Consider the following 13,814-nt stretch of genomic DNA (forward strand, 5'->3'; position numbering starts at 1 on the left):
CACCTCTGGACCCGGTCAGGGACTCCACCTGGAGAGGCCCCCCCCTGCCCGCCCCAGGGCCGGCTCAGCCCCAACACCTCTTCCTGGGCTCAATGAAGACGGACGGCACGCTGGCCGTGGGGTCCAGGATCTTGTCGATCTGCATCTGCGCCCGGCGGTAGACGCGGTGGCGCTCGCGCGTGTCCCCCGACGACAGGTCGTCCACCACCGGGAACTCGTAGTGGCCGCGGCGCTTGGCGCGGAGTCGGATCTTGTTGCGATGGTGCTCGATCTCCGACTTGTGCCGCAGAGCCGTCTGAATCTGTCAGTTGAGGGACGAGGAAATGAGGCCAAGGCCGGAGCTGGAAAGTTTCTGGGACCTCGGTGCATAAGCTATTTGGGGGAGACCGTCCTGCCACAGCCCCTGCCCTTGGACGGCTGCCCTCGGCTCCCACCAGGCCACAGAGGGTGTGACAGAGGCAGGCACACCCACCTGCAGACTGTAGCTCCAAACAAGAGGTGTGACGGTGGGGAGCTCCGCCAGGGACAACTTGGGAAACTTTTAAGGACACTGACAACTGGCTATCATATGCCCCTCGGATCAACCTAAGTGCCCTTCAACAGAGGAATGGGTAAGGAAATTGTGGACTCTAGCTTCTGTGGAATATTATATACCTGTGAAAAAGATGAAGTAATAGCTTTTGGGAGAAACTGGATGGAACTTGAGCTGATTATGTTAATGAAATAAGTCATAAAGTGAAATATAGATAACCGATGGGTCCACTCATCTCTGGAATGTAAACAAAAACATACACAGCCAAAATACAACAGGAATAAATCTTGAACTCAGCAAAAGAATTTAATGGTTGGGGCTAAGGGAGGGAAGCAGAGAGAGCAAGGACATGGGTGGATTAGTGAGAGTAAGTGGAACATGTGCACATATGGGAGAGCAAAAATATAACACCCAAATGAAAAAATTTTTTTAAGGATTTTGTTTTGTTTTTAAAGATTTATTTATTTATTTATTTATACAAGCGCTGGGTACAGTCAGAAGAGCGGGAGGGTGAGAGAATTCACCAGAACCAGAGCAGGGAACAGAACAGGCAGACTGATGAAATACCCTGCTGAGGGGAGAAGCGGGCACAGCAGGAGAGGTCTGCGCACCATGCGGGACCCTCGCCAGAGGCCAGGGATTGAACTGGCGCTGCAGAGGCTGCGGGCAGCTTTGCAGCCCAGCGCTTAACTGCTGTGCCACCAGGGAGGCCCCAAATGAAATTTTTTTTTTAATCTCTCTGGGGAAGGAATACATGTTTTCCAACCCAATAATATTGCTATTTTAGAGAACTTTAAATTAAGCTGGATTCAGTGAAGACATTTGCATTGTGCTGGTAAAATGCCCATTTACTGATAAACATCGGGAGTTACCAAAACAAGTTCCCAGACAAGAGGCCTTCCTCCCCAAAGAGGAGCACCCACAGGTATGCAGACATCTCACAGCTGTGTGTGAACTAGGTCTAGAAGAGCAGACTGGATTTGAAGATAGAAGGGGTGGGGAAAGCGGGTGTGAGTGTGGGCAGAGCTGTGAGCAAGGCTGTGGGGAGGGCAGAAACCGGCTTCAGATTCTCAGGAGGAAGCAGATCTAACTCACTCTTCCAGCTGGCCAGGAAAAGGATTTTACTAGGAATTACCCACATCTCCTAGGCCAGAGCAGATCTATCACGTACCCCAAAGTCTACAGTGGTGCCCAGACCACCCCAGGTTCAATGAGTCACTGAGAGAGCTCACAAGACAGCATTTAGTCTCCCTTGTCACAGCAAAGGGCACAAAGCAAAGGAAAATGGAGCACGTGGTGGATTCTGGAGAAAATCTGGACCAAGCTTCAAACCAAAACTGGACCAGAGCCTCTCCCACGAGCCACGCAGGACTTGATTACTCTTCCAACAATGAGCTGTGACAACTTGGGTTAGATATGTACTCTTGGGGAGGCCAAATGGAGCCTCAGCGCCCAGGCTTTTTACTGGGGGCTGGCCACACAGACCCCTCTGGCCATCATGTGCCAAAACTCCAGACTCCCAGAAGGAGAGCAGTTTGCTGCATAAATTATGTCGCCAAACAGTTGGGGCACAGCGGGCTGCTCTGTTTTGGGAGTGCTGGGAATCCTTCCAAAATCCAAGTTCCCAAACACAAGCCAAGGGTCAGAGCAGGACGTGCCGATGACGGCAGGCTCGGGACTCTTTTCTGCACCTCTGCCAAAGCCCCTGACAGGGCCTTTGCACAGTATGTGACCTAGGAAACCTGAGTGCCATGGGAAAATGAAGACCACGTGCCAGTACTTAGCCTCCCCGGACACTGTCACTTTCATGCACGTTTCAGCACTGACCAAATCAAAATGTGAGGTTTTTTTTAAAGAATGTGCTTTGTAATTAAAAAGAAAAAATACCTCTTTGTTAATTTTGTTGGTTTCTGCCACTCGGTCGGCCAGCACAGGATGCTGGAGAGGAGGGGCTGGGATGGGCTGCATGGCGATGAGCTGGATCTTGCTGGGAACCCGCCGGCTGGCCTCGGAGGAGCGGGAGATTCGGTCCACGTGCTCAAAGATGGAGGCGGACGAGTGCTGCTCTGTGCCTGAACTGGGGGCAGGTGGCCCTGGAATGGAGGGACAGGAGGACAAGTAACGTCACCCCAGAGAAGGGCCAACACCCACTAACATGGATTATCCCTTCCAGAATCCACAGATGGGCTCCTATCCAAAAACACACCCCAACTCTGTGGCTGAGTATTTGAGTCTTCACTATTTAAACTGGCTGCAGTAAATACTACCTCCCTTGGCCTTGTTAAAAATTATAAATATGGGGCCTCCCCTGGTGGCGCAGCGGTTGAGCGCTGGGCTGCGAAGCTGCCTGCAGCCTCTGCAGTGCCAGTTCGATCCCCAGCCACCGGCAAGGGTCCCACATGGTGCACAGACCTCTCCTGCCGTCCGCTGCTCCCCTCAGCAGTGTGTTTCGTCAGTCTGCCTGTTCTGTTCCCTGCTCTGGCTCTGGTGAATTCTCTCACCCTCCTGCACTTCTGACTGTACCCAGTGCTTGTATAAATAAATAAATCTTTTAAAAAAATATATTACAAATATGGGCCTCCCTGGTGGTGCAGGGGGTTAGAGCACAACCTGACCTGTGAAGCTGTCCTCTGCAGAGCGGGTTTGATCCCCGGCCAGCTAGGGAGCAACACACATGGCGCAGCAGACCTCTCCTGACTCGCCCGCTGCTCCCCTCAGCAGTGTACTTTGGTCGATCTGCCTGTTATGTTTCCCACTCTGTCACTGGTGAATCCTCTCACCCCCCCTCCCAAACCTCTGGCCTGTACCCAGCTCTTGTATGCATAAATAAATAAATCTTTTTTAAAAATTACAAATATCCCAGAAGTTGAAGCATAAAGCAGGACACCTGAAATTCAGGCAAGGTAGAGAGCCCATGTGACATCAATCATCCCTGGAAAAGATGTGAAAGTTGTGGCACTTTGTCCAAAATCTGCCCTGTTTTGTCTAAAGGTGTTTCGAAGTTTTCAGGAAGAAAAGGCAAAGGACATTGAGCTGAGCCTGAAGTCTGTCAGTCAACAAGCAACTGACGAAACTTTTGGAAAAAGTTATAGCGGCTCGGAACGTCTGCTGTCATTTTGGAGTGACTTGCATTTGGCTAGCAAGGCAATTATGCCATTTAGCAAGCAAATAAGGAGACTGGGGACATAAAACTACATACTGATTAACAGCGAACACTCAGCTTTCAGTTCTGATGGAAGAAGAAAATTAAGTTGAAGAAGCATGAGAAGAAAAAACTTGCCCACAGGGAATCAGTTTGCATTTTAAAAAGAGATGAAGCCTACACTTAAAAATGGCTAAAAAGGTAAATTTTATGATGTGTATCTTTTATCACTGTGATTTTTTTCCCCCAAAAGTAATCTTAACAGTGAAAAAGAAAAAAAAATAAATGTGTAGAAAAAAGATGGACATGAAGTACTTAAAAATCCTAGCGGAGACTGAATCTTGATATACTTGGTGATTTTCTTCAATTTCTTGTATTTTGTATCATGAGGATTTTCTCTAATGAGTACTACTTTTAAAGTAGAAGTAATCAAACTGTGTGCTCGGCAACCTGGTTAGCACGTGCAAAGGTAGATGCCAGTGGAGTTCCCATGGCACATTCTAGAAGGTGGAAGATGTGGAACTCAAATCTGTAAGGAACGCAAATCTGACTCCACCCTTAAAAACCCTACCCTTGCACATCTGCGAGCAGAGAGCAAGAGGATTCATGTCGAGGTCCCTGCTCCTTGGCAGTGATAGAGGAGGGAGAGGAAACTGCAGTCATGCCAGAGACAACAGCAGCACACGAACAGCCTGACTCACCTCATCCCCAAGCTATGGGAGCAGCAGCAAGAATATGTGAACCCCAGGGGTAGGTGGGGACATGGAAGGTCCCCAGTGCCTAGCCACCTTCCCCAAAGTGTCAGTCAGAAGGAAAGTGCAACCTCAAGATGACCAAAACCAAAACCAACTTCTTTTCTCAGCCTCCACTGCCAGGTTCTGACATTGCCAGATGTTGTGTCCTGGCCGAGAGACCCCCAGTGGCCATGCCATGCCACCCATGGTGGAGTCCCAGGGTGCCAGGGGGAAGCCAGTGTGGCTCTCAGGCCACCTCCCACCTCCCTGCTCTGCATTTCATCATCACTTGCAACAGAAGAAGGATTTTATTTTTCAAGCTATGATGAAAAACCCAATTTTTTTTTTAATAGTGTATTAACGAAGTTCTGTGCAAGCCATAAAAATGCCTTTATGGCTGCATCAAAGCTTAAAGAAGTAAAGTTTTCAAAGGGAATTGACATTTGTAGTGAGAAAAATATCCTTCTAAAATATGAAACTTAGGACTGATGTCTCATCCAGTCATAACAGCAGCAGCTGAGCTTCTAATATTCCCAGGAACAGCTGGTCCCATGACCTTCCAGCCCCCACACTGAAGTGCTAGCCCCTGAGATTTGGGATATATGTTGAGAGCGATATTTGACTTTTGTGACCCACTTAGCATACACTTGTTATTATGCTGTCATATTAATACGAGTTAAATGCTAAACGGAAAAGCCAGATTTTCTAAGACAAGCAATTAACAGAAAATCCAGAGTTGACTCATCTTTTTGCTTGTCTCAACTATTTCTTCCCTGGGATAGGAATTAAAATTTAATCCTGTCTATCAGAAACAGCACATCGGTAACATGGTGATAACTGACAGGTAGGAATTTATAAAATTGGGGGGAAAAGGATTCTCTAAAACTGGACCCAAAGAGAAAGCCCTTCCCTTATTCTAAGGGGGTATTTCTTTATCATCATAAGAGCAACAACTGGAAGGAGCTGGAAGGAATCTTAAAAATTCAGCTAGTTTGGTCCCAGTGGCGCCCATAGCTCTAGGGACTGCAAACCTGCATGTGGCATAGACAGAAGCCCCCCGCTTCCGCCCAGAATCTGTTCTGCAACTACTCTCACCTGCATTTTCTACAGAGAAATAAAAGCTAGCATTAAAAACACCCTGAGGCCTGCCAATTTTCTTTGCACTATTGAGACAAAATCCTGAAATGTAAACAAAACTCCCACAAATACAACAGCTGTACCAGCACATCCACTTAACAGAAACTACTAAACCAAAACCAAAAACTGTACCAAAAACTGCTCCCCACTCTCATGAGACATGGGCTTCCTTCTACTACTGGGCACGCATTTCCCAGCCACACACTCTCCAGCAGGAGTGAAGATGGTTTCGGAGGCTCAGCACGCTGCTCAGTTGGCCCTGCTCTGTCTGGTGTCTGCTTGCAGGCTGGGGTCCAGACTGGGGTTCGGGGCGCATGAGGCTACCACGTCAGACTCCCCAAGGGCAAACATGCCAAACCACCTGAAAAACAGCTGCCTGATCGTGGCAGCTGGGCCACTGAATGGTTGGTTCCCAAGAAGGTCACTGGGTCCTTGGGGCAGTTTTGGGGACTGTGGTTTTCGTTCGATTCCTCCTGCCCCTCAAGGAGGAAATGGTTGGCTCTCTAAGCAAGCACAGTATGTGGCTATTAGCCTCAAAGCAGACCTCAGTAGATCCTGAACCCCCAGCCCTGTTCTCCATCTGCAAGCAGACCCCAGACCAGGGCAACCAAGCAGTGCGCTGAGATCTCCCCACACGGGACGAACATCTCCTCACTGGGCTTTTGTTTAATGTCCACTTTGCAGCCCCGAGAGCCCTCCCGTGGGGAGCACAGTGACTAAGGTAAGGTAGGGAATGAGGGGTGTCACAGACCGCTCTGCGGGGCGCGGTGGGGCTTCCCGTCGGCCACCACTCCCGGGGTCTTGTCTGCAGCTTCCCTCTCGCTGGACTCTTCACTCACTGTCGAGTCAGCATCTGAGGGAGAAACTCTGCAGACACACACACAAGAAAACAGCCATTAGGAAGTTGAAAGAAAGGGAGAGAAAAGAATCACGTTAATTCAGTGGTAGAAGCCAGGCTTCCGGCAACCCCGGTAGAAATGGACAACCCAAAACATCATCTCGAGGCCCGGCATGCTCCAGGGTCACATGGACAGCTCGCAGCCGCAGACCACACAGCCTGTTTAGGAAATGGACCGTGGGCCGCCTCTCTCCAAGTGCAAAGAAACGAAGGGCTGAACTGGAGGACAGTCCCTGACTCCCCCGGCCAGCAGCAGGGATCTGGGCAAGGGTGGGATCCGGGATCTGGGTGAGGGGGGATCTGAGGGCCTGAGTTCAGGCCAGGTTCAGGGTTCAAGGGCCAAAAGAATCCCCAGGAAGCCAGGGAAGCTCTGCAATCAGCCTACATGAGTCCAGAGCTTTGCCAGAGGCCTACACTCACAATGGCCTACCCCACAATGGCCCCTCTGAGATTTGATTCTAGACGAGAAGGCAAAGGTTGGACCACGCCAGTGAAAATCTGTAACCAGATAGCTCTCCTGTTCTTAGTGTTTCCTGGCTTCAACCACAGTGTGAGATGCCAAGACTTTCTGGTGCCTGAGAGATGCTCAAATACCCGCCGGCCCTGCAAACCACTGAGATGTCGTGACTGAATGCTTAGGATGAGACCACAGGGAAAAAAAATAGTTTGCAAGACTGTACCAGCCTATGAGCTAAATTTAATGATCTGATTTCATCTTCGCCTGCATCTCTCTCCATCACTCATTTTCTTTTGTAAAGATCATGTTCTAATAGCATCAAATTCTTAAAACTAGGTCAGAACCCCATGGAGTAGGTTTTCTGATAAGTCAGAAATTATAACATCGTTTCAAATGTGATCATACACTTTTCCCTCTGAGCAGAAAATCAGAATTTGAAACTCCAAGCTCAAAGGAAGGCTGATCATTTGAGGGTTCAAGAGCAACCCTGTGATGGAACGTCATGACCTAGAGTCCATTTAGTCAAAGCTGCTTCTGCACTTGGCCTTCATGGCCCTGCTCTGGGGACCCAAGGGCAACTCGGGACTCCCAGGCCATCTGATGACAAGTTATCCGCATGCTCTATTTGACAGGACAAATGAAATAAAGTGGGATGGGTTGCTGGGGAGGGAGGCGGCCGTGAGGAGCCTCATGCCAACATGCTAACAAGGAAGACTATGGGAGGAAAACCCAGCAGAGAAAGCAGCGCGTGACATGGTCCCCCAGACACGATGACAAGGTCAGAGCCCGTGCTGGCCCAGTGCATGCCACAGACCACACACCCCCACATCCTATTTGTGATACATCTCCGGGGGCCTGGCATGCTGACCTCAGAAAATATACATCAAGCTGGTCAACCCCAAAGCAAGTCCCGGGAGCCATCCCCACATCACAGAGGTGCATGACCTTGAACCCTTTTGGTAAAGAAAGCATCAGGCCCACTTTGGCCTACCAAGTGGCCAGCAGCCCACGACCTCCTTGACTTTGGGGAAGCCATTGTCAGTCTCCCAGGCTGCAGACAGGGCAGCACACCCACAGCCCCTCCAGCACTGGACACTGACACCCTGAAAACAACAGCATGCTCGGGGTACAGGACAACAGAGAAAGCCCAGTAAGAACCTTCCTCGGTGACGGATGGTCTTCGCCACGATCTTCGCCTTGGGGCTCGGCACATCCCCGTTCTCCGAGGGTGTGGTGTGGTCCTTCACGGGCCCCGGCAGTGGCGCCGGCTCGTGCATGATCAGTATGTCGTCTTTATTGTGCTGACCCAGATGCTGCTTAGCAAAGTCGAAGCCCTTCACGCTGGGGATCTGCAACTAGAACAGACGCACACGCAGGTGACACAGCTGAGCGGAAATCCCAGTACTGTGAAGAGCAGCTGGGAGCGCTGGTGAGCACTGACTTCTGACAGCACTGGGCTTGCAATTCCACCCAACCCAACCAGCATCTCCCAAGGGGTGCCTGGGTGCAAGATGCTGCTTATCCCAGAGTGTGCAGAAAACAGAGATACTTGAGAATCATTAAGACTGAGGAAAAGTGCAAGGACCACAGCACCCAAGACGTCACAAGGTGATACCCGCTCCGTTGTCATGGTAACATAACCACAGCAATTGCTATGCAATCCCAGAAAGCATGGCCCAGGAGAGAGATTCTTTCTTTTTTTTTTTTTAAAGTGATTTTGTGCTCTGGTGATGGTACATGGATGAATTGGGGATGGGAATTCCTCATGGAAATGAGGACCATACCTGAGATGATAAGGCAAACACTGTATAAAAATGATGATGTAAAAAAATATATAAAAGAAAATAAATTAATAATTTTTGTGCTCTTCTAGTTATATTTCAAGTCCTTTCCCAAACAAGAACCTAGGAACACTCAAGTCCAAGTAATATGCCACCGGGTCAGTCCACTGCCTTCTTGTGCACACGTGTGGGTTTTCATCAATATTAGACCCCAAGTATGAAGCATGAGAAGCAGGACTCGCTCCTGTGTGGCACGTTTCCCTGCTTGAGACCAGTGTGGAAAACACATTTGTTCTCCTTGGAACTGGGCAGTGATAGAAGTGTCTGCATGAACATCCCCGCCTGTTCCCCTCTCACACTCCCCTCCAGTTTCTGAAGAAAAGCAGAAAATAATCTCCTCTGGAGATATGGGTAACGATCCCATGAAGCATAAACACGTGCTTCCAATCACTCTGGGCTGGGCTTGGCTGCCATATGCACTGACCGGTACGTTCACCTGGACAGCCAGGTGACGCTTGGACATGCCAGTCTGAGAGGGCAGGAAAAGCCCCAAAGGAAAGTAGCTTGAGACAGAAGACAACGGTCTGGGGCAGAGGGGCCTTTCGGGCTGCAGACGCGACTTTGAAGACTGTATAGCAGGTGACATGTAGAGGAGTTGAGATTTTTAAGATGAAAATGCCCTTTAGGGATAAAATGTGGGAGAACATCTAGCTGGGGCTAAGAGGGGGAACAGGACAAAAGGCAGGAAACAGAAGGAGATTCAAAGAAACTGAAGGAATTGCAAAGGTCAGTGCGATGGAAATCCAGGGGATAAAGAGTTTCTAGAAAGAAGTAGCCCCAGACACAATGGGCACAAAGCTGCAGGAGGGGGTCCACCTCTCACACGGGATGTGGGGATCCTACCCGGGGAACCACAACCAAGACCCTATAAGCCTGCACCCCCAGGGTCCAGCTTCCTAGCCTGTGCTAAGCCAGGAAAGGTGCTTCGCCACACAGGAATGTGAACACAAAGGGGAGCGCCATTCCCGACCACACTGGAAGAGCCAGGGTCCAGCTGGTGGAGGACAGGCGGATACTGCAGGACACGGTTGTCTCAAGGGCCCCTCAGGCTAGAGACAGTCCTATGGGCCAAGAACCAAGCAACCCAAGGAGTCATTATAGATACTGTACTAAGCATGGAAAATTTCAGTCATACTTGAGCTGGTTTTATGCACAAATGAATGACAACACCAATGGCTCAGATTTTTTTTAAAGATTTATTTTATTTATACAAGAGCTAGGGTACAGGCCAGAGGCGCAGGAGGGTGAGAGGATTCATCAGAGACAGAACAGGGAGCAGAACAGGCAGATGGACCAAAAAAACTGCAGAGGCTGTGGACAGCTTCACAGCGCTGCGCTCAACCCGCTGCACTACTGGGGAGGCCCTCACATTTTTTTTTTTTTTAAGCCCTAAAAATCTAGGATCCATGGGGAACTGGAAAGCAATCTGCAATAATGATTTGCGCCGGCAGAGGGGGACAAAACTTACTGTAAGCAGAGTTTACAAAGGTGTTGCCTGGAAACAAAAGGCAAAGACTGACTTGCCCATATTTTCTAAATGAATGATATCATGTTACAAAAGCAAGCAACTCTACCAAAGGGCAGTTTGTGAGCTTCCACGCCCCTCGGCTCAGGAACATTGTTCAGCAGACAATGAATCCAAACCTGCCGCTATGCTTGATTCCACCTCTCACCCACCCCCCCACAGTCACCCAGTCACCCAGGAGATTTATTTTCTCACGCATTGGACTGTGGAGTAACACAGTCATCTTAAACTGGCTCCCAGAACCCCTGGAGTGTGCACTTTCCTGGGGGCCTGCAGTCCTTCTAAGGGAACTGAATTCCAGGTGGACAACCTCTGATCTTAGCCGCCCTCCCCTAAAGTGATATCTGGACAACCTCTATAGACACTCTCATCTAACTGGTACCTGGACAATGGACAAGTTCTGTGGATGCTCTTACATAAAGAGGGCTTCCTGAGAATGACCTGTGGTCGGAACATCATGCACACTCTCCTTCCTACCTCACTTTTCGTGCGTGTCCTTCTCCAGTCTAACCACGCAGCACCTTCCCGTGGGCTCTGTCCTGAGGGGTAGAGCTGTCTGGGACAGCAATAAAAAGCAATAAAAAGACAAAAGGCGCATCTCTCATGATGATCCAATCACCTACTCATAAGGCTTTATGTTTCTTTAAGGGAAGAAGGTGGCTAAGGATTGGCAGAGTTTAGTCCGGATTAGGACCTGCATTCATATGCCCTTCAGAGAGGGCAGCAGGTAAGGGATGTTTTTGTTTAACAACTTCACCTCAACAGTCTCTCAAACACCGAAGCAAGCATCCCTCCCCGGGAAGAAACATGAGAACAAGGAAAAGGCATCAGGGGCACAGTCTCATCTCACCTGGTGTCAGGCTCTGCCTGATCCATCCAAAAATCGGGGTATCCGTGGTCTTTAAACACCGTGTGCCAGCAAATGCATGCTTAGTGCGTGTTGCCCCATCTCAGAGACGATCCAGGGCTGACCAGCTCCCCACTCCCCCATCTCAGGTGGGGTTGGAAGGCCAAGGACCAAGGCGTGATGGGCCGCATGTTTACTTCTGAAAGGTCGACATTCCAACTTCAAAGGAACATCTCGATGAGCTAAATTAGTGCTTTACACTTTCTTGAACATGCACTGTATTCTGACTTGTAGACTGGTTTCGTTGACTTCTTTCCAAAGATGATGTGAAACCACTAAGTTTACGTTCAGTTTCCCCAAATTTGAGACCCTCACTCCCTGTCTTTTATTGCTCTTCTCTGCTGGTTTATTCATTACCCCTCGGGACTTACGAGATTTAGATTAAGCAAGACCCTGTTTGGATTCTACTGTAAGTAACATACTCAACGGCAATCATCAACACGCCTTTTGTAAACCACATACTTACTAGTCTGACACCTTTCCCTGTTTTCTTGTAAATTTCCACCAAGATTCCACTGCACTCTTAGGAGCAAAGCACCTAGGAGTGAATGGGTAGAGGGGAAATCAGACAAGAGGGGATGGCGGAACTTGAATAACTCCCTCCATGTGATTTTAGGACGAGCCCTCGCTCTGAGGCCGAAATGCTACCCTAACTTACAAAACACATGATTGTAAATGCTCTTTTCACCACAGTATGAAATTTATGAATCCAGCCACAAAACAACTCCAAGTGCCCATCTAGCAAGCCTTCTGTGAGATGACTGAGGAGATCAGAATTGATATGAACTGTTCACAGCTGAAGATAAAAATCCTACAGTGAGCAAATTCCAGTTTTATGGGGCTGCTTCTACCCCAGCACCACCTTATTCTAGCTCCATAATCAAGGTTCCTCTAAGTAAAAGAGTAACAGATATAACAACTGTCGCAGAATCATCACCATCACCCTTGCTGAATAAACCTTGGTAAAATCTTTTTGGGTCTGTTTCAAGAAGAAAGCAAATGTGTCTAAATGACTGGGGAACAATGGCTTTTGCAAGTGATGTTTTCTTTTTCTAAATGGAAGAAGAGGGCTTCCCTGGTGGTGCAAGGGGTTAAGCAGAGCACTGTGAAGCTGTCCCCAGCCACGGCAGCATGAGTTGGATCCCTGGCCAGGGAGCTACCCACATGCTGAGAGACCTCTCCTGTCTCCCCCCTGCTCCCCTCAGCTGCTCCCCTCAATCTGCCTGTTCTGTTCCCCACTCTGTCTCTGGTGAATCCTCTCACCCTCTGCACCTCTGACCTGTACCCCAGTTCTTGTATGCATAAATAAATAAATCTTAAAAAAAAATGGAAGGAGGAGCCATTGTGCTTAGCAAAGGTCTCCAGAGTGAAGGAGAGAGAACCGCCAACAGCATGGCCTCCATGTGCAGCCCCTGGACCCCCACATGCAGGAACCAAATACCTTCCTGGCCACCCCTCAGGGCTCATAAGAGAGACACATATGGAAGGTCGAGATGCTTCACACAGACAAGACCGATGGCAGCGCTGTGCGTGGACAAAGAACCAGCAGTTAAGCCGTGGGCTCAGCCTTCGCACCCAGCAGATGCAGCCAGAGGCGTGAATTGAGATACCAGGCTGTGTAATTCAGCAAAGGGTGTGACACATGGTGGACCTGTAGAGACTATCCAAAAGCCAACCGAAACACCAAACTTGCTGGATTTTCTGGGGAACTGAGAAAAGGGTGCCTGTCTTGGATGAAATACCCATCACAATAGCCTTGACGTCCTGCAGGCTGATTGTGATTCCACTGGTCTCTAAATATATCCATTAAATCCTTGTACTTCTCCAAGCTGGTGAGTCACCAACTTCCATGACAATAGAAGTCTGGCAACCAATCTGTGCTTATGCCCCAAACAAAAGCCCTCCACACACAAGGAAAAAATTAGAGGAAACACAGCCTCTGCCACTTATGGAATCAGCTCCTTTTGTTTCAGCTCCACTTTCTGGAACTTTTTCTAGTTTCCCCATTTCTTTAAGGGAAACAAAAAGGTCTGGTTGTATCGCACCCCCAGCTCCTTCAGCCCCCGTGTGGTGTAGTGTGAATCAGTAGCTCATGAAGGAGGACCATGACCAGCGAGTGCCTTCCCCGTCCATCTTGGGACCCAGTTATTTCTGAGGGAAGAGAGTTCTTTTGTTCCTTCTTCCCTTAATTTGTCACAGAGGGGCAGTCTCTACTGTCGGTGCCGCACTGGGACGCACTGCCCACAAATCAGGGAGGTCAGCCAGGCAGCCAGAGAGACGAACGCACTCAGCCATGAATAAAACGTGGCCCAGATGGAACGGGCAGAGCGAAGGCCCCAGCACCCGTCAGGCTGAGCCCCCAGGAAGGAGCAGTAACATGACAAGGGAAACCACAACGCCAATCCTACAAGTGTCTGAACAAATACACATCTGCTCTCAAGAGGGGAGCCCCAGTGTGGCTATTTGGGGGGTGCTCCCTGAGACCCAGCACCACCCCATAACGTCCTTCCAGAGTGTAGGCCAACAAGCCGTCTGTCTCCCTCAAGCCCTGGAGCTCTGGGGCTTGGGAGTTTGAGAGCGCAGCACGCTGATCTCCTGTCCCAGGCCACCGTGAGACCCGGCCCTGCGGAGACTGAACTGC

At 49.4% G+C, this 13,814-nt stretch overlaps 1 protein-coding gene across 1 annotated transcript in view; it reads right to left on the reverse strand.

The window, feature by feature from the left end:
• KIAA1549 overlaps positions 1-13,814 on the reverse strand; it is a gene marked incomplete at its 3' end in the record, with an annotated part of 109,533 nt that overhangs the window by 19,151 nt on the left and 76,568 nt on the right. The window contains exons 11-14 of the mRNA XM_084229722.1: positions 8,059-8,255; positions 6,297-6,412; positions 2,420-2,625; positions 78-301 (exon numbers count right to left, since the gene is read on the reverse strand). Of these exons, the coding sequence (XP_084085848.1) occupies positions 78-301; positions 2,420-2,625; positions 6,297-6,412; positions 8,059-8,255 (743 nt within the window). The remainder of the gene's footprint in view (positions 1-77; positions 302-2,419; positions 2,626-6,296; positions 6,413-8,058; positions 8,256-13,814) is intronic.

This window comes from Talpa europaea, assembly GCF_964194135.1.
Source record: "Talpa europaea genome assembly, chromosome: 3".
In the NCBI taxonomy this organism is placed as follows: Eukaryota; Metazoa; Chordata; class Mammalia; order Eulipotyphla; family Talpidae; genus Talpa; species Talpa europaea.